We start from the raw sequence: 18884 nt of genomic DNA on the forward strand, positions 1-18884 counted from the left end.
CCATATTTATATCTAGATTCTGGAACGTACTTTAAAAATTAATTTAAATTAAATTCGTTTTATACGCTTTGCAAATGCAGTATTAATGGCAAAGTAAGTAATGCCTGTGATATTATGACAAACATTTTTGGAATACGATCAATGTTGAGGTACTTCATCATCATGATCATCTGTAACCAGTGCTATATTTACCATATCGGGAAGAACACCAAAGTCAAACGAAAATTAACAAAATTAAAAGCTACCACTTAAGCAGATTTTAATTCTTAGAAGTCCACGTAAAGAGTTCGCTTTCTGTAGTATATATCGTTAGGAGATATTTTATAGAAATCCTCCCTGAGGAAGACCATTTTTCGTGTAAAATTAGCCCAAACATTCATTTTTCGTTCAACACACAACGGTGGATCTTTAATGTTGAACTTCGTTAACATAATAAAATATTAATTAAAAATTCGATATAACCTAAAAAATAAAATTTCGTTCGATTTCAATTCAACTACAAATATTCATACATATCCTAAGTACATAATTCAAACATACTTAAAATTTCATACAAAGATTAGTTTGTAAAATAAAAAATATTAAAAAAAGAAAAGAAAAAATTTTTTTAAATAAAATACATTTGCACGTACATCTTTACCACCATAAGGGGAGCAGGAGAAGTTGGGGGACAAGAGGAGATTGGTGTAGGATAAAAAGTTTTATATGAAAATATTGCGAGCATTTTATCATCTTCTTCTATTTCGTTCATAATGAGCTTAATTATGAGGAATAGTTGTCGTAATTTTTGCAATAATTGTATAAGTAGTTGTTGTTGTTGTAATAAAAAAGAGAGATCATTTTTTGTTGTTGTTACTGCTGTTTCTGGAAGTCTAAGTTTAATTTCTTGTTGCGGCTCCATTTGCAATTGTTGCTGCTGCTGTTCCTGTTGTAATCTTAACCAGCGTCACAACTCATAGGCAATGTTGTTCTGTTCATCACGCGTTTTACGGGCCTTAAACGGTGCAGAAAAATGCTCAAAGGCAGTTTCGGGAGTAAACGATGATGTGGAATATGAACGCAAACGACGATGCGGTGTTTTCGACGATGTATGCGGTCCCGAGCTACGAGACCTTTGATAGGGTGGTCGTCCAAACGATGTGCTATAGAGGCCACTACGATTGCGTCCGCTGCTACCGGTACCACCGCCACCACCACCACCGGCACCAAAACAACGCATGGCTGCACAAATCAAATTACACCACGATGAAGGTGAGAAATTGTAAAAAGGTGGGGCCGATTTGGGCAACAAGTGCTGGCGACTATTGTGCAAGTAGGGATTATAATTGGAACGAAAGGAACCACTGTCACTGCTATTGCCACTATCGATGCTCGCCTGCAAATTGTTAAAGCGAAAAATATTACCATTATGGGGATATGGATCATCATCTGCTGTGTGAAAGCCATGATTATCGGCAGCATTTGAGGACAGAGTGTCGGTGCGATCAAAATCTCTATCTATTGAGACAGCTGGGGTAATAATCATGAATTGACTGTATTTGGTGCGATAAGAACGATTGGAGGAAGGCACCACGGCCTTTGATGTCGAGCCACCACCACCACCATGTCCCCCGGAAGAAGAAGAATAGGAATTTTTATGACTCGATGTGGAGTGATGACGCTGATTTGTGGCTGAGGCATGTTGCTGTTGTTGTTGCTGCTGCTGCTGTTGATTGGCAGCTATGGAATTTAACAACGTTTGATTTGTATCCACCGATGAAAATGATGCCGTCGATGATGTTGGCGATAGATCAGCTCCCGAGGTGGCAGCATTAAAAAACGATGCTGTATTACCCAAAGCCGCTGTACTACTGATGATTCCAGCCGTCTGGCTAATAAACATACCAGCCGGTGAGGGTTGCGTGGTGGTCACCTGGTATTGTAACTGCAATGGCAGTGAGTGTTGCTGCTGGATTTTGGCATGCTGCTGTTGTAAAGCAATGCTAGAGGAATGTTGCGGTGGCAAATGCGTGGCGGCATTTGTTGAGTGCGGTTGTGCTGGAGCCATAGAAGATTGTATTGACTGTTGCTGTTGCTGCAGGGCTGGTGATGATGTAGTAGGTGTAGAACCGACAGAGGGCATCCATCATCTTGTTTCTTCGGTACCGCTACTGCTATCCTCGGGTTTGACAATTTTATACGTAATTAAATATTCAGGATAGGCCTAAAGAAGAAGAGGATTACACGAAATTAGAAGATGTTGATACAGAAGAGATAAAAATCGGTACACACCTGTTCACCCCTGTATACCACATATTCGGCAAAATGCAAACCACCCGCTGAGGGTCTACCAATAACGGAATGGTGTCCTGGCGGTGCATGGGCCATTTTCATGGCACTATATTGCAGAAATGATTTACCCAAAGCCACCCTACATAGTAAAAGTTGTCTAATGGGAAGGAAAGGAGATGACTTTATGACTTTCTTCTTCCATTTAAAAAATAGTATTTCTTTCAACCTACCTTGGACACATATAACACGATTTATCTTTGTGCGATGGACATCCAATACCACCACCAATACCATAAACATATTGATTACTTTTCGAACTGTGTTCAGCAAAATAGATGCCAGCACCAAACATTCCACCAATATATGCATGTCGTTCATCAAAACCCTTCTGAACAATGGCATTGATGAAGGGGCTACCATGGAAGAGCATTCGTTCATTGGCCTGCATTGTATTCTCTTCGGAAACTTCTTGGCGACGATGGGCATATCGTTCCCATAGTTTACGATTTTGTACCTTTTGAACCTGTAAATGAAGGAAGAGCAAATTGTAGTTTAAGGAGTCAAAACAGAGAGAGAGAGAGAGAGTATGATAGACTTATACCTCGTTAAGAGGTCCTTAATCAATAGTAGACCTCTTAAGGAGGTCTTCGATTAATAGTAGACTTTTTAAAGAGGTCTTCTATATGTAGTAGACCTCGTTAAGAGGTCTTCTATCTGTAGTAGACCTCGTTAAGAGGTCTTCTAGTTTACGATTTTGTACCTTTTGAACCTGTAAATGAAGGAAGAGCAAGTAGTATTTAAGGAGTCAATAGAGAGAGAGAGGGTAGGATAGACTTATACCTCGTTAAGAGGTCCTTAATCAATAGTAGACCTTTTAACGACATCCTCGATTAATAGTAGACTTTTTAAGAGGTCTTCTATCAATAGTAGTCCTCGTTAAGAGGTCTTCTATCAGTCGTAGACCTCGGTTAAGAGTTCTTCTATTTATAGTAGACCTAGTTAAGAGGTCTTCTATTTATAGTAGACCTAGTTAAGAGGTTTTCTATCTATAGTAGACCTCGTTAAGAGGTCTTCTACAACTCGTTAAGTGGTCTTCTATGTATAGTAGACGTCATTACCGGGTCTTCTATCTATAGTAGACCACATTAAGAGGTCTTCAATGTATAGTAGACCTAGTTATGAGGACTTCTATTTATAGCAGACCTCGTTCTGAGGTTTTCTATTTTTAGTAGACCTCGCTAAGAGGTCTTCTATCTATGGTACACCTCGTTAAGAGGTCTTCTATCTATGGTACACCACTATAGTAGACCTTGTTAAGAGGTCTTCTATCTATAGTAGGCCTCGTTAAGAGGAATTCTAACTATAGTAGACCTCGTTAGGAGGTCTTAAATTTATATGATGCCTCGATATGAGCTCTTATATTTAAAGTAGACCTCGTTAAGAGGTCTTCAATATGTAGCAGACCTCGTTAAGAGGTTATCCATGTATAGTAGATCTCGTTAAGAGGACTTCTATTTATAGTAGAGGTCTTCTATTTATAGTAGACCTCGTTAAGAGGTCTTCCATCTGTAGTAGACCTCGTTAAGAGGTCTGCCCTTTATAGTAGACCTCGTTAAGAAGTCTTATATTTAAGGTAGAGCTCGTTAGGAAGTGTTCTATTTATAGAATATTTCGTTAAAAGGTCTAACTAACTATAGTAGACCTCGTTAGGAAGTCTTAAATTTATATTATGCCTGGTTATGAGCTTTTATATTTAAAGTATACCCCGTTAAGAGGTCTTCTATCTATAGCTGACCTCATTAAGAGGTCTTTTATCTACAGTAGACATCGTTAAGAGATCTTCGGTCTATAGTATACTTCATTACGAGGTCCTCTTTCTATAGTAGACCACGATAAAAGGTCTTATATTTATAGCAGAACTCGATAAGATCCTTATTTCTATTGTAGACCTCGTTAAGAAGTATTTTATCTATAGTAGACCTTGTTAAGAGGTTTTCAATCTATAGTTGACCTCGTTCGGAAGCCTTCTAGTTATAGTAGACCTCTTTAAGAGTCCTTCTGGCTATAATATACCTCGTTAACATGTCTTTTATCTATATTAGACCTCGTTAAGAGGCTTTTAGTCTATAGTAGACCTCGTTAAGAGGTTTTCAATCTATATTTGACCTCGTTCGGAGGCCTTCTAGTTATAGTAGACCTCTTTAAGAGGCCTTCTGGCTATAATAGACCTCGTTAACATGTATTTTTATCTATATTAGACTTCGTTAAGAGAAATTCTAACTATAGTAGACCTCGTTAGGAGGTCTTAAATTTATATTATGCCTGGTTATGAGCTCTTATATTTAAGTAGTCCTCGTTATGAGGTCTTCTATCTATAGCTGACCTTATTAAGATGTTTTATATCTACAATAAACCTCGTTAAGAGATCTTCGGTCTATAGTAGACTTCATTACGAGGTCCTCTTTCTATAGTAGACCACGATAAAAGGGATTATATTTATAGTAGAACTCGATAAGATCCCTATTTCTATTGTAGACCTTGTTAAGAGGTTTTCTATCTATAGTATACCTCGTTAAGAAGTCTTTTATCCAAAGTAGACCTCTTTAAGAGGCCTTCTATCCATCGTAGAACTCGTTAAGAGGTCTTCTGGCTATAATAGACCTCATTAACATGTCTTTTATCTATATTAGATCTCGTTAAGAGGTTTTTAATCTATAGTAGACCGCCTTAAGATGTCTTCTATATATTGTTTACCTCGTTAAGACCTCCTAAATCCATAATAGATCTCCTTCTATCTAAACAAAGGCTCATAGAAGTTTAAACATCTCTACTTACTCGTATAATATTATATCTGGTAAAATAACCACCAGCTTGTCCATTATCCCTGTGTTCTCTGATGGTGGCTTGCATTTCCTCTTCAACTGCTAGAAATTCTTTATCATCGGGTAAAAGATCAACTAGCAATGTGCCAGGATTGACATTATTGCCAATACCTACAAAGAAGCAGCAGCAAATAAATATTGAAGAATATTTAAAAATAACCTTTCCTCCAATCACCCACCTGTGGTAGCCCTCAATTGTGCTATGCCTTTTAGAATCTTATGGCGAAAACCGTACGCCGACACTCCAACCTGTTTCAAATCTTCATGACCCATCTCCGCCAATATTTCCAGCGTTATTTGTTCTCTCTCAAAGAGATCCGTTAAGTGTTCTAGCTGTAAACTGCTTAAGAAACTGGCAATGTTGGTTATGGATTCAGGATCGGCAACATCTTCACCCATATCACTGGAATTAGCTTCCGCACCCTGAGCAGGACTAATACGTGTCGACAAGGGAAGAGGCACAGGAACACTTAGGGTCATCGAGGCACCTGAAGGCAGGGTTACAGTTTCAGTGCTTGGTGACAGCACTGTACAGGCGGCCACATTACTGCCATTTGTCGTTGATAAGGTATTGGCGGTTGCTGTGGTGGTTGTAACGGGAGCCAAGGGTGTGGAATTGTTGCTCAACAACGATTGTTGGGAAGCACTCAGTGCTGAACTACTTAACGATGTAGCCATGGCATCTTGCAGCAAACACTTAACATCGTCGGCTGTGGCTAATTCTATGGGTGTTTGGCCTTCTTGATTCTTCATATAGGGATCAGCACCATGGGCCAACAACAACGAACATAGTTGAGTGCGACCCTTTTGGGCTGCTTCATGCAGGGGTGTGAAACCCCATTTGTCGGTAGCATTTACCACAGTCTTGTGTTTGATGAGTAGAGCAGCAATTTCCAAGTGGCCATAGGATGAGGCATTGTGCAGAGGTATTAGACCACCTTTATCTTGGGCATTGACATCGGCTCCATTTTCTAACAGATATTCCGCCACTTCATAGTTATTGTAGCCAGCAGCCAAATGCAAGGGTGTGGAGTTACGGCCTTGAGCATCACGACAATTTATGGTTTCGGGTGTAACTAGCCGCTGCACTCTAGCCAGATTACCTTTCTTGGCAGCATCCAAGAGAGCAGAGTTGCCTCTAAGCAGTTCGGCCACATCATGATCGGATTCCTTGACTAAATCTGCAGGTGTGGCACCATCACGATTCTTTTTTGTGGGATCTGCTCCATGTTTGAGAAGTAATTTTACAATATCATATTTACCCTTGGCCGCAGCTTCATGGAGCGGTGTAAATTTCCACAAATCCGAAACATTGACATTGGCACCAGCCTTTATGAGTAATTTCGTAACTTCAAAATGCCCGTATGAACAGGCATTGTGTAGCGGTACCAAACCACCCTTATCTGCTGCATGCACCTCGGCTCCCTGTTCTAAAAGGAATTCTACAACTTGTACACGATTAAAGCCGGCGGCAAAATGCAAAGGTGTTGAATGTCTACCATCTAGATCGCGGCAATTCACCGAATGAGGATTGGCTAAAACAATGCGCCGCACTGTATCCAAGTCTCCGGCCTTGGCAGCCTCCAGCAAATGTGTCTCTGTGTCTGGAGGATCTTTGAGAATCTTTAAGACACTATCTGAGGCAAGCTGGGCAGCGGTATAGCCTTCCAAGGAGATAATAGAGGTGTCGATATTATAGGAGAGCAGTAGTCTAACGGCCTGTTCATCACGGGCACACTTGTGTAAAGCCGTTTGTCCCAACCCATCGAGGGCATTGACTTTGGCACCATTTTTCAGTAGAGTATCCATAATGTCGTAGTGTAGTTGTTCCGCGGCCACATGTAGGGGTGTGAGGAATGCTTTGTTTTTCTCATTTAGCAGGGAACCTTTGCGTATGAGAAGCTCGGAGATCTGGAAGGAAGAGAGAAGGATACTTTTATATCTAAGAGGAACATAAAAATTACCATAAATCGTTACCTGTTTCCTTTTGGGATCAATGGACACAGCTGTGGCATGCAAAGGTGTATCCCCGGTATAGGGATGCACAAAGTTCACCGTTTCCGAGGAAAGAAATTTCTTTAACCTTGGTATGTTACCCGTTTTGCAAGCATCCAGCACACAATGGCCTTTATATTCATCTGGAAGAAAGATAATTTTTAATTTATATTTCAGTGCAATGGGAGAAGAAAAGAAGAAGTTCCAAAGGGGTTTGTTTTTCAAATACCTACTGGGAGTTTTTTAGCACAACAAAAACATCACTTCACAATATGGGCTATGGGGGTTTTGGGGGTCTACTACTTACAGTGAATTCGTTCACGCAATTCCCTCGTTGGTGCCGAATCAATTGCCGACTTATTGTGGCAATTGAGTAGTGTCGGATTTGCACCCTTGCTCAGTAACAGACTACACACTTCGACACGACTCTTAGAGGCAGCTTCGTGCAACGGCGTAAATGCCCACAAATCATTGGCATTAACATCAGCACCGGCCTTGATCAATAGTTTGGTCACCTCAAAGTGACCATACGAACAGGCATTGTGTAATGGCACCAAACCACCTTTATCTTTAGCATGCACATCCGCTCCATGTGCCAGCAAAATTTCGACTATTGCTATCCGATTGTAACCCGCTGCTAAATGTAAAGGTGTTGAACGTCTACCATCGCTAGCATGACAATTAACATTAAGTGGTGTCAGCAGGGCCAACAGACGTTCCTTGGCCCCGGATCGAGCCGCCTCTAAAAGTTCATCCTTACGATATTCGCCAGTCAACACAGGTCGTGTATTCTCATCGGCCAATTCTAGTGGAGTTTTATTCTCCGAATTCCGTATATTCGGATTGGCACCATGCTGCAGCAGAGCTATGCACACATCTACTTTACCCTTACTGGCAGCCTCGTGTAAGGGTGTATAATTCCAATTGTCTGTGGTATTGGGACAAGCCCCGGCTTTTAGCAGTAGCCGTACAACTTCTGCATGTCCAAATGAGCAGGCATTGTGTAGCGGATGGAGGCCACCCTCATCACATGCCTGTATGGAAGCACCATTGTTGAGTAGAAATTCAACAACCTCTCGGCGACCGTAACCTGGAAAACGAATGAAAAAAAGAAATACAAATTAGCACTCTCTTAACATAGAACAATGAATAACAATGTCAAAAGTCAACAATAACACAATGTGTCAATTTGAATCTGTTTCCTCCTCCCTCCACGTTTAAAAATGTGATTGTGATTGTTGTTGTCGTTTAGTTATTGTCATTGCTGCTGCTGCCTATGAGCCTGCTACACACTACTGCCTTTGGTTATTCTTTCTGGGCCAAGTGTTGATTATGAGGGCTTTGAGAATGATGTTGACGCTGAGAAAGAAAAATTCTTTTGTTTGCTATGCATTGCGGAGGTGGTGTGTATGTTTTGGGTTCATGGTTAGTGGAAATAGTTAAAGGTTGTCATTTCTGAATAGGTGTCATTGTGGGGCTAAGAAAGAAACTTTATGATCTGTCTAATGTATTCCAACGTTTTGCATAAATATTTAGACGAAGGAACAACTTGGAAAAAAAAATTAGTGACTTTTTCCAGAGGAAAGGGTGCCCTTACCAGAGGGAAGGTGGAAAGGGTGCTTCTAAGGAAAGGGTGCTTCTTTATACCCTCTCCAAAGGAAAGAATGCTTCTATAGACCCTTTCCAGAGGAATTGCTATCTTTATAGACCGTTTCCAGAGGAAGGGCTGCCTCTATAAAACTTTTCTCGAGGAAAGGGTGCTTCTATTGACCCTTTTCCATAGGAAAGGTTATTTCTATTTACTCTTTCCCGAGGAACGGTTGCTTTCACAGGAAAGGCTGCCTTTGTAGACCCTTTCCAGAAGAAGAGCTGCTTCCATAAACCTTTTCCCAAGGAAAGGTTGCTTCCAAAGGAAAGGGTGCTTCTATTGACCCTTTCCAAAGGTAGAGGTGCTTCTATTGACCCTTGCCAAAGGAAAGAGTGCTTCTATTGACCCTTTCCAAAGGAAAGAGTGCTTTTATTGACCTTTTCCAAAGGAAAGAGAGACCTTTTTCCAAGGAAAGGTTGCTTCCAAAGGAAAGGGTGCTTCTATTGACCCTTTCCAAGGGAAGGGTGATTCTGTTGATCCTTTCCAAAGAAGGGGTGCTTCTACTGACACTTTCCAAAGGAAAGGGTGCTTCTATTGACCCTTTACAAAGGAAAGGATGCTTCTATTGACCCTTTACAAAGGAAAGGGTGCTTCTATTGACCCTTTACAATGGAAAGGGTGCTTCTATTGACTCTTTACAAAGGAAAGGGTGCTTCTATTGACTCTTTACAAAGGAAAATGGTACTTCTATTGACTCTTTACAAAGAAAAGGGTGCTTCTAGGAACAGGAAATACTGCTTTTATAGACCCTTTCAAGAGGAAGGGCTGCTTCTATATCCCTTTTCCCCAGTAAATTTTGCTTCCAAATCCATTCCAAAGGAAGGGGTGCTTCTATTAACACTTTTCAAAGGAAAGGGTGATTCTATTGACCCTTTCCAAAGGAAAGTGTGCTTCTATTGAGCCTTTACAAAGGAAAGGGTGCTTCTATTGACCATTTACAAAGGAAAGGGTGCTTCTATTGACCCTTTACAGAGGAAAGGGTGCTTCTATTGACCCTTTACAAAGGATTGGGTGCTTCTATTGACCCTTTACAAAGGATAGGGTGCCTCTATTGACCCTTTACAAAGGAAAGGGTGCTTCTATTGACCATTTACAAAGGAAAGGGTGCTTCTATTGACCATTTACAAAGGAAAGGGTGCTTCTATTGACCATTTACAAAGGAAAGGGTGCTTCTATTGACTCTTTCCAAAGGAAAGGGGCATCTATTGACCCTTTCCAAAGGAAATGATGCTTCTATTGACCCTTTGCAAAGGAAAGGGTGCTTCTATTGACCCTTTCGAAAGGAAAGGGTGCTTCTATTGACTCTTTCCAAAGGAAATGGTACTTCTATTGACCCTTTCCAAAGGAAAGGTTGATTCTATTGACCCTTTCAAAGGGATAAGCTGCTTCTATTGACCCTTTCCAAAGGATAAGCTGCTTCTATTGACCCTTTCCAAAGAGATAAGCTGCTTCTATTGACCCTTTCCAAAGGAAAGGCTGCTTCTATAGTCCCTTTCTAAAGGAAATGGTGCTTCTACTGACCCTTTCGAAAGGAAAGGCTGCTTCTATTGACCCTTTCCAAAGGATAAGCTGCTTCTATTGACCCTTTCCAAAGGATAAGCTGATTCTATTGACCCTTTCCAAAGGAAAGGCTGAAAGGGTGCTTCTATTGAACCTTTCCAAAGGAAAAGGTGCTTCTATTGACCCTTTACAAAGGAAAGGGTGCTTCTATTGACCCTTTCCAAAGGAGAAGGTGCTTCTATTGTCCTTTTCCAAAGGAAAGGGTGCTTCTATTGACCCTTTCCAAAGGAAAGGGTGTTTCTATTGACCATTTACAAAGGAAAGGGTGATTCTATTGATCCTTTCCAAAGGAAAGGTTGCTTCTGTAGTCCCCTTCAAAAGGAAAGGGTGCTTCTATTGACACTTTCCAAAGGAAAGGGTGCTTCTGTAGTCCCTTTCAAAAGGAAAGAGTGCTTCTATAGTCCATTTCCAAAGGAAAGGGTGCTTCTATAGTCTATTTCCAAAGGAAAGGGTGTTTCTATAATCCATTTCCAAAGGAAAGGGTGCTTCTATAGTCCATTTCCAAAGGAAAGGGTGCTTCTATAGTCCCTTTCCAATGGAAAGGGTGCTTCTATTGACCCTTTGCAAAGGAAAGGGTGCTTCTATTGACCCTTTCCAAAGGAAAGGATGCTTCTATTAACCCTTTGCAAAGGAAAGGATGCTTCTATGACCCTTTACAAAGGAAAGGGTGCATCTTTGACCCTTTACAAAGGAAAGGGTACTTCTATTGAACCTATACAAAGGAAAGAGTGATTCTATGACCCTTTACAAAGGAAAGGGTACTTCTATTGACCCTATACAAAGGAAAGGGTGCTTCTATGACCCTTTACAAAGGAAAGGGTACTTCTATTGACCCTATACAAAGGACAGGGTGCTTCTATTGACCCTTTGCAAAGGAAAGGGTGCTTCTATTGACCCTATACATAGGAAAGGGTGCATCTTTGACCCTTTACAAAGGAAAGGGTACTTCTATTGACCCTATACATAGGAAAGGGTGCTTCTATGACCCTTTACAAAGGAAAGGGTACTTCTATTGACCCTATACAAAGGAAAGGGTGCTTCTATTGACCCTATACAAAGGAAAGGGTGCTTCTATTGACCCTATACAAAGGACAGGGTGCTTCTATTGACCCTTTGCAAAGGAAAGGGTGCTTCTATTGACCCTATACATAGGAAAGGGTGCTTTTATTGACCCTATACAAAGGAAAGCCTGCTTCTACTGACCCTTTACAAAGGAAAGGGTGCTTTTATTGACCCTTTCCAAAGGAAAGGCTGCTTTTATTGACCCTTTCCAAAGGAAAGGCTGCTTCTATTGAACCTATCCGCAGGAAGGGTGCTTGTATTGCCCCTTTCCAAAGGAAAGGGTGCTTCTATTGACCCATTCCAAAGGAAAGGGTGCTTCTATTGACCCATTCCAAAGGAAAGGGTGCTTCTATTGACCCATTCCAAAGGAAAGGGTGCTTCTATTGACCCATTCCAAAGGAAAGGGTGCTTCTATTGACCCATTCCAAAGGGAGGGGGCTTCTATTGACCTCTTCCAAAGGAAAGGGTGCTTCTATTGACCCTTTGCAAAGGAAAGGGTGCCTCTATTGAACCTTTCCAAAGGAAAGGGTGCCTCTATTGACCGATTCCAAAGGAAGGGGGCTTCTATTGACCTTTTCCAAAGGAAAGGGTGCTTCTATTGACCTTTTCCAAAGGAAAGGGTGCTTCTATTGACCTTTTCCAAAGGAAAGGGTGCTTCTATTGACCTTTTCCAAAGGAAAGGGTGCTTCTATTGACCCTTTGCAAAGGGAAGGCTGCTTCTATAGTCCCCTTCGAAGGAAATGGGGTTTCTGTACTTCCTTTCCAAAGGAAAGGTTGCTTCCAAAGGAAAGGGTGTTTCCCCTTTCCAAAAGAAAGGAAAGGGTGCTTCTATTGACCCATTCCAAAGGGAGGGGGCTTCTATTGACCTTTTCTAAAGGAAAGGCTGCTTCTATTGACCCTTTGCAAAGGAAAGGGTGCCTCTATTGAACCTTTCCAAAGGAAAGGGTGCCTCTATTGACCGATTCCAAAGGGAGGGGCTTCTATTGACCTTTTCCAAAGGAAAGGGTGCTTCTATTGACCTTTTCCAAAGGAAAGGGTGCTTCTATTGACCTTTTCCAAAGGAAAGGGTGCTTCTATTGACCCTTTGCAAAGGGAAGGCTGCTTCTATAGTCCCCTTCGAAGGAAATGGGGTTTCTGTACTTCCTTTCCAAAGGAAAGGTTGCTTCCAAAGGAAAGGGTGTTTCCCCTTTCCAAAAGAAAGGAAAGGGTGCTTCTATTGACCCATTCCAAAGGGAGGGGGCTTCTATTGACCTTTTCCAAAGGAAAGGGTGCTTCTATTGACCCATTCCAAAGGAAAGGGTGCTTCTATTGACCCATTCCAAAGGAAAGGGTGCTTCTATTGACCCATTCCAAAGGAAAGGGTGCTTCTATTGACCCATTCCAAAGGGAGGGGGCTTCTATTGACCTTTTCCAAAGGAAAGGGTGCTTCTATTGACCCATTCCAAAGGAAAGGGTGCTTCTATTGACCCATTCCAAAGGAAAGGGTGCTTCTATTGACCCATTCCAAAGGGAGGGGGCTTCTATTGACCTTTTCCAAAGGAAAGGGTGCTTCTATAGACCCTTTGCAAAGGAAAGGGTGCCTCTATTGAACCTTTCCAAAGGAAAGGGTGCCTCTATTGACCGATTCCAAAGGGAGGGGGCTTCTATTGACCTTTTCCAAAGGAAAGGGTGCTTCTATTGACCTTTTCCAAAGGAAAGGGTGCTTCTATTGACCTTTTCCAAAGGAAAGGGTGCTTCTATTGACCCTTTGCAAAGGGAAGGTTGCTTCTATAGTCCCCTTCGAAGGAAATGGGGTTTCTGTACTTCCTTTCCAAAGGAAAGGTTGCTTCCAAAGGAAAGGGTGTTTCCCCTTTCCAAAAGAAAGGAAAGGGTGCTTCTATTGACCCTTGGCAAAGGGAAGGTTGCTTCTATAGTCCCCTTCGAAGGAAATGGGGTTTCTGGAAAGGTTGCTTCCAAAGGAAAGGGTGTTTCCCCTTTCCAAAAGAAAGGAAAGGCTGCTTCCCCTTTCCAAAGGAAAGGGTGTTTCCCCTTTCCAAAAGAAAGGAAAGGCTGCTTCCCCTTTCCAAAGGAAAGGCTGTTTCTATTGACCCTTTCCAAAGGAAAAGGTGCTTCTATTGACCGTTTCCAAAGGAAAGGCTGCTTCTATTGACCCTTTCCAAAGGAAAGGCTGCTTCTATTGACCCTTTCCAAATGAAAGGCTGCTTCTATTGACCCTTTCCAAAGGAAAGGCTCCTTCTATTACCCCTTTCCAAAGCGAAGGCTGCTTCTATAGTCCCTTTCTAAAGGAAAGCTTGTTTCTATAGTACCTGTCTAAAGGAAAGGGTGTTTCTGTAGTCCCTTTCTAAAGGAAAGGGTGCTTCTATAGTCCCTTTCCAAAGGAAAGGGTGCTTCTATAATCCCTTTCTAAAGGAAAGGGTGCTTCTATAGTCCCTTCCCAAAGAAAGGGTGCTTCCTTAGTCCCTTCCCAAAGGAAAGGGTGCTTCCTTAGTCCCTTTCTAAAGGAGAGGTGCTTCTATTGACACTTTCCAAAGGAAAGGCTGCTTCTATAGCCCATTTCCACAGGAAAGGCTGCTTCTATAGCCCATTTCCAAAGGAAAGGCTGCTTCTATAGCCCATTTCCAAAGGAAATGGTGCTTCTACAGTCCCTTTCTAAAGGTAAGGGTGCTTCAATAGTCCATTTCCAAAGGAAATGGTGCTTCTATAGTCCCTTTCCAAAGGAAAGGGTGCTTCTGTATTCCATTTCCAAAGGAAAGGGTGCTTCTGTATTCCATTTCCAAAGGAAAGGGTGCTTCTGTATTCCATTTCCAAAGGAAAGGGTGCTTCTGTATTCCATTTCCAAAGGAAAGGGTGCTTCTGTATTCCATTTCCAAAGGAAAGGGTGCTTCTGTATTCCATTTCCAAAGGAAAGGGTGCTTCTGTATTCCATTTCCAAAGGAAAGGGTGCTTCTGTATTCCATTTCCAAAGGAAAGGGTGCTTCTGTATTCCATTTCCAAAGGAAAGGGTGCTTCTGTATTCCATTTCCAAAGGAAAGGGTGCTTCTGTATTCCATTTCCAAAGGAAAGGGTGCTTCTGTATTCCATTTCCAAAGGAAAGGGTGCTTCTGTATTCCATTTCCAAAGGAAAGGGTGCTTCTGTATTCCATTTCCAAAGGAAAGGGTGCTTCTGTATTCCATTTCCAAAGGAAAGGGTGCTTCTGTATTCCATTTCCAAAGGAAAGGGTGCTTCTGTATTCCATTTCCAAAGGAAAGGGTGCTTCTGTATTCCATTTCCAAAGGAAAGGCTGCTGTCATGGGCTTTCCCTCATTTATTTTTAAAAAATTTTTGTAAATTTCTTAATCTTAAACCCATTAATCCAAATAAATGTATTGTTAAAATTCTAAAATCTAAACCAGATCAGATAACAGTTTCAAAACCATGACTTAATGGTGTAGAATTGGCAATAGTTAGATGGAAGGCACCGACCAACAAATACGGTAACTAATTGTGTAACACTTAAGTTTGTGGTTTAGTCAATAGCTCAGTTGTTTTTTTCTTTTTTGTAGTTTCATTTGTTATTAATAAATGCGAACATTTTTTGAAGAAAAAAGAAGAAGGAGAAGACCAATTCAGTTACATTGGTTTTTAGTTTTAAACAATAACAGCTCAAAAGTAAATTACTAATACTTTTTGCATTTTTAATGCAAAAGAAAAAACACAAGAAGTACAATTAGCCAAGAAAACAAACATCAAATTAAGTTTGGCTGAAAAAAAGAAACAATGACGTGACTTGAAATTTATATTTGAAAGGTATTCAATGGTTTTTTTTGCTTGTCTTGAGTTTCTATTTTTTTCTCACATTGGTATTTATGCAGAAAATTTTGAAAACCACACTTGTTAGTTGTTTGATTAATGGGGTGGTGGTGGTGTAGAGAGTTTTTGACATAACCAATGTGATGTGAATGAATGGATCATCCATCTGCTGTTGGCTGATCTTCATGCAATACTGATTTTCCTAGTCTCTACATTTCTGCCTATAAATCGCAAACTCAATGAGTGTCAGTATTATTTTGGGTTTGTGGGTAAAGTGTTTTACTTTTTTGCGGATATTCCCAGAGATATCGGTTTCTCTTATCTGATGATATGTGTATTGCTGGTAATTACAGAAAAAAAGTGATTAATATGACGTTGATTAAAATTATTATTGTCAGTATTAACTATTGTTTTATAAGTTTCTATAAATAGAATCAGAGGAGGTAGTTTCTTCTTTTTGTTTTCTTAAGGAAGTTCTTTGAACGGCTTGAAATAATTAAAAGTGATTAATATGTCTGCTGAATATAATAATTCATTTATCATCCATCATAACAAGGCAGCAGTAGTTACCCCCAACCCCATGTTTTTGCACAACAGTTATTATCACCAACTATTTTTCATTGTTTATTGTTTACTTTTTGATGGCGACACATGTGAGTCGTGAGTATCCATGATAAGATATCATCACCCATTCTTTGATATCGAACTTTGCAGAATTTTCGAAATAATAATCAAACAATTGGGCAACGTGGACTATAAAAAATAACAGATGTTTTGTTACTCATTATCGGGGTTCTGGGAACGAACGTGTTGTTCAATATAAAAATTATATTTTATATTTATTTTCACAGAAGTGTAAAATATTGAAAAAACAGAGACTGAAATCATAAACACATTGAGAGTATTTAAATTATATGGAAATAACTGAAATCATACTATGTTGTCGGACACAAAATATATCATTGCAGTAAAAGTTTATGTTTTTATACGGCCTATTATGTTCTCAAAAATATGCTAACTGTGGCCATAATTTCTCTCTTTGGCTTACGGGATGGTCATCATAACATATTTTTTTAATACATTTCTATGCCAACCTAATGTTTCCCGTGACCATAGCTTCCCTTGGCGTATATGATTAGCAAAAATATGTGATAAAACATGTTTTATAGTTATGGTTATGATAATAATGTTATGGTAAATTCCTACTCTCTGACAACAGCAGAATCAACTAGGATTACAGAACAACGAAACATATGTAACTACATTACAAGTAACATACACACATCACTAATACATTTGTATATATGCAGGTAGTCTGTAAATCCCACATATACACACTCACTACACAACATTGAAGCTATACTCTTAAAAAGGAAAAACGTGTACGAGCATAATTACACATAGTAAATGTATAAGCTATTACAAACGAAAACCCCTTAACCTTGGATCACCTCTTTTGACTTAATTAAGAGGAATAGTAACACAGAATCAAAGTGACAGATAGAGAGATAAGGAAATTGTTTGTGACCTTCCCTTGTTAAATTGGAAGGTTTTTATTCTTGAAGATACATAGTTGGAACTAGATGACATATAACTATAAGATTGAAATAAAATAAAACAAGTAAAAAAGTATTAGTCTGCTTAGCCGACAAAGATGTACCCTCAGCCTGTGTGGATTGAAATACTTTTTTCCCAACAAAAAAACTTATGTATGTATTTTTGAAACCCCCCTTAAAAATTTTGAGCGTATGCGCCGACAAAAATATGGATAGGATTAAAGCTCAAAAATTTGCGGGGATATCAATAGATAGGGCTATTTTATCACAGTAGCCTGAGAAAAACATAATATCGCTGTAAACAGGGCCACTAGAAAAACTATCGGTAAAAATGTCCAAAGGATCCTCGAACCACACAAAAATGTTAAACATTTGTGTGGGTGGTATCACAAGGATTGGACAGATATGGCCCAAATTTAAACTTAAACTGTGTTTCCTCCGGTACCGGAAGGAGTGGACCTATAAGCACCACCTTCGAATTTCATCTAAACTTCGAAGAAATATTACAATATCCAAAGTGTGGACGAACGCAGTATTTGGATCGAGCCCTCCAGCCATTTCACATGGTGCCATAGGGGTTTTTACAACTTTCGGGCTGTTTTCTCAATAAGTATGGACTTGCCCCTGAAAAAAACTTTTACCGTCGTAATTGAGGCAGCGACTGCAAGTTGCTTCAACAAAAATCAAAGTGATTCGAGAGCAGGTCTTAAAGTGAATTTATCCGAAATTTTGTGTGGAAGGTACCCGAAGGAGTGGACAAATATAGTCCGTATTCGAACCTGATCTATATCTAGTAGATATATTAGGACGTGTAAAGTATGGACCAAGAGTTATCGTGCGCACAATTTTTTCGAACATTTTTGAACTTTTGTGGGGGAGGTACCTGAAGGAGTGGATCGATATGGCATATCATCGAACATAAACTAAGTTCGCACAAAATATTACGAAGGCCACATTTTGGACCGAATCGACAGATCCGTTCGAGAGCTATATTGCGCTCCAACCACTACACACGGTGTCATAGGGTTTCTTTGCCGCTTTCAGGCTATTTTCTCAGGAAGAATGGAGTTGCCCCTGATAAAACTTATACCGTCGTATGGGGGGCAGTGAATACAAGTTGTTACAGTAATCAAAGCGATTCGAGAGCAGGTCCTAAACTGAACTTTTCCGAAATTTTGTGTGGGAGCTACCCGAAGGAGTGGACAGATTGATTCCATATTGGAACCCCATTTAAGTATGGTAGAAATTTCACGATGTGCAAAGTATGGACCAAATCGGTTACTGCCTTCAAGAGTTCGTCCGAACATTTTTGAACTTTTGTGGGGGAGGTACCGGAAGAAGCGGACGGATATAACCCATCTTCGAACTTAAACTAAGTTTGGACAAAATATTACGAAAGCCAAATCTTTGACCGAATCGGTTGATCCTTTCGAGAGTTATCGTGCGCTCCAGCCAGCCAGACAGACAGACGGACGGATATGGCTAAATCAACTCCAAATTGTCTGAAACACATTTCGTCCAAACATACTTGGGGTCTAAAACCATTATTTCGATGAGGCACATTTTGCCCGTATGAAAGTGTATATACCCTCGTCAGTATAAATGCTGAGGGTATAAAAAGGTGCGGTGGACTGGAGCTCAAAAACGGAAGTTTAAGAAGAACCTGAAGCGATTGAACATAGAACAACGGGTTGCTCCAAAAGAAATCAATAACACTTCCTCCACTTTCTCAGAAGCTGCGAGGAGTATAAGATCTTCCGAGGAACAAAACCGAGGACTTGGAAAAGAAGTCCAGGAACTTCCCGAAGAGGAAAATGGAGGAAAATACAGGAGCGCAGCACCATCCATTTACACCAAAGTAGCCGGAAAGAACTGCAGGGATCGACACCAGTAGAGGGTCCGGCAGACTACACAAAGAAGATCAAGAGGCCAACGACAAGATATTGAAACACATTCTAAGAAGTGGACCAATAAAAATAGACAGCAGTGAGCTAAAGGATGACCTCTTATTGCACCACTTGAGTCCGCATGCGAAACCGGCCGCTCTCGGGGATGTTATCAGCAATTTATCTACCCCTTGGGAAGGCGGCAAATTAAAGCTGGTGAGGAAGGATGAAATA

At 40.5% G+C, this 18884-nt stretch overlaps 1 protein-coding gene across 1 annotated transcript in view; it reads right to left on the reverse strand.

Moving 5' to 3' along the window:
• Nucleotides 1-379: 379 nt before the first annotated feature.
• Nucleotides 380-18884, reverse strand: part of Tnks (tankyrase) — a 71256-nt gene continuing 52751 nt past the window's right edge. The window contains exons 2-8 of the mRNA XM_073970767.1: nucleotides 7456-8238; nucleotides 7131-7291; nucleotides 5333-7064; nucleotides 5107-5264; nucleotides 2502-2794; nucleotides 2272-2428; nucleotides 380-2203 (exon numbers count right to left, since the gene is read on the reverse strand). Of these exons, the coding sequence (XP_073826868.1) occupies nucleotides 2126-2203; nucleotides 2272-2428; nucleotides 2502-2794; nucleotides 5107-5264; nucleotides 5333-7064; nucleotides 7131-7291; nucleotides 7456-8238 (3362 nt within the window). The 3' untranslated portion in view covers nucleotides 380-2125. The remainder of the gene's footprint in view (nucleotides 2204-2271; nucleotides 2429-2501; nucleotides 2795-5106; nucleotides 5265-5332; nucleotides 7065-7130; nucleotides 7292-7455; nucleotides 8239-18884) is intronic.

This window comes from Musca autumnalis, unplaced genomic scaffold (assembly GCF_047663935.1).
Source record: "Musca autumnalis isolate F117 unplaced genomic scaffold, ASM4766393v1 scaffold_1, whole genome shotgun sequence".
In the NCBI taxonomy this organism is placed as follows: Eukaryota; Metazoa; Arthropoda; class Insecta; order Diptera; family Muscidae; genus Musca; species Musca autumnalis.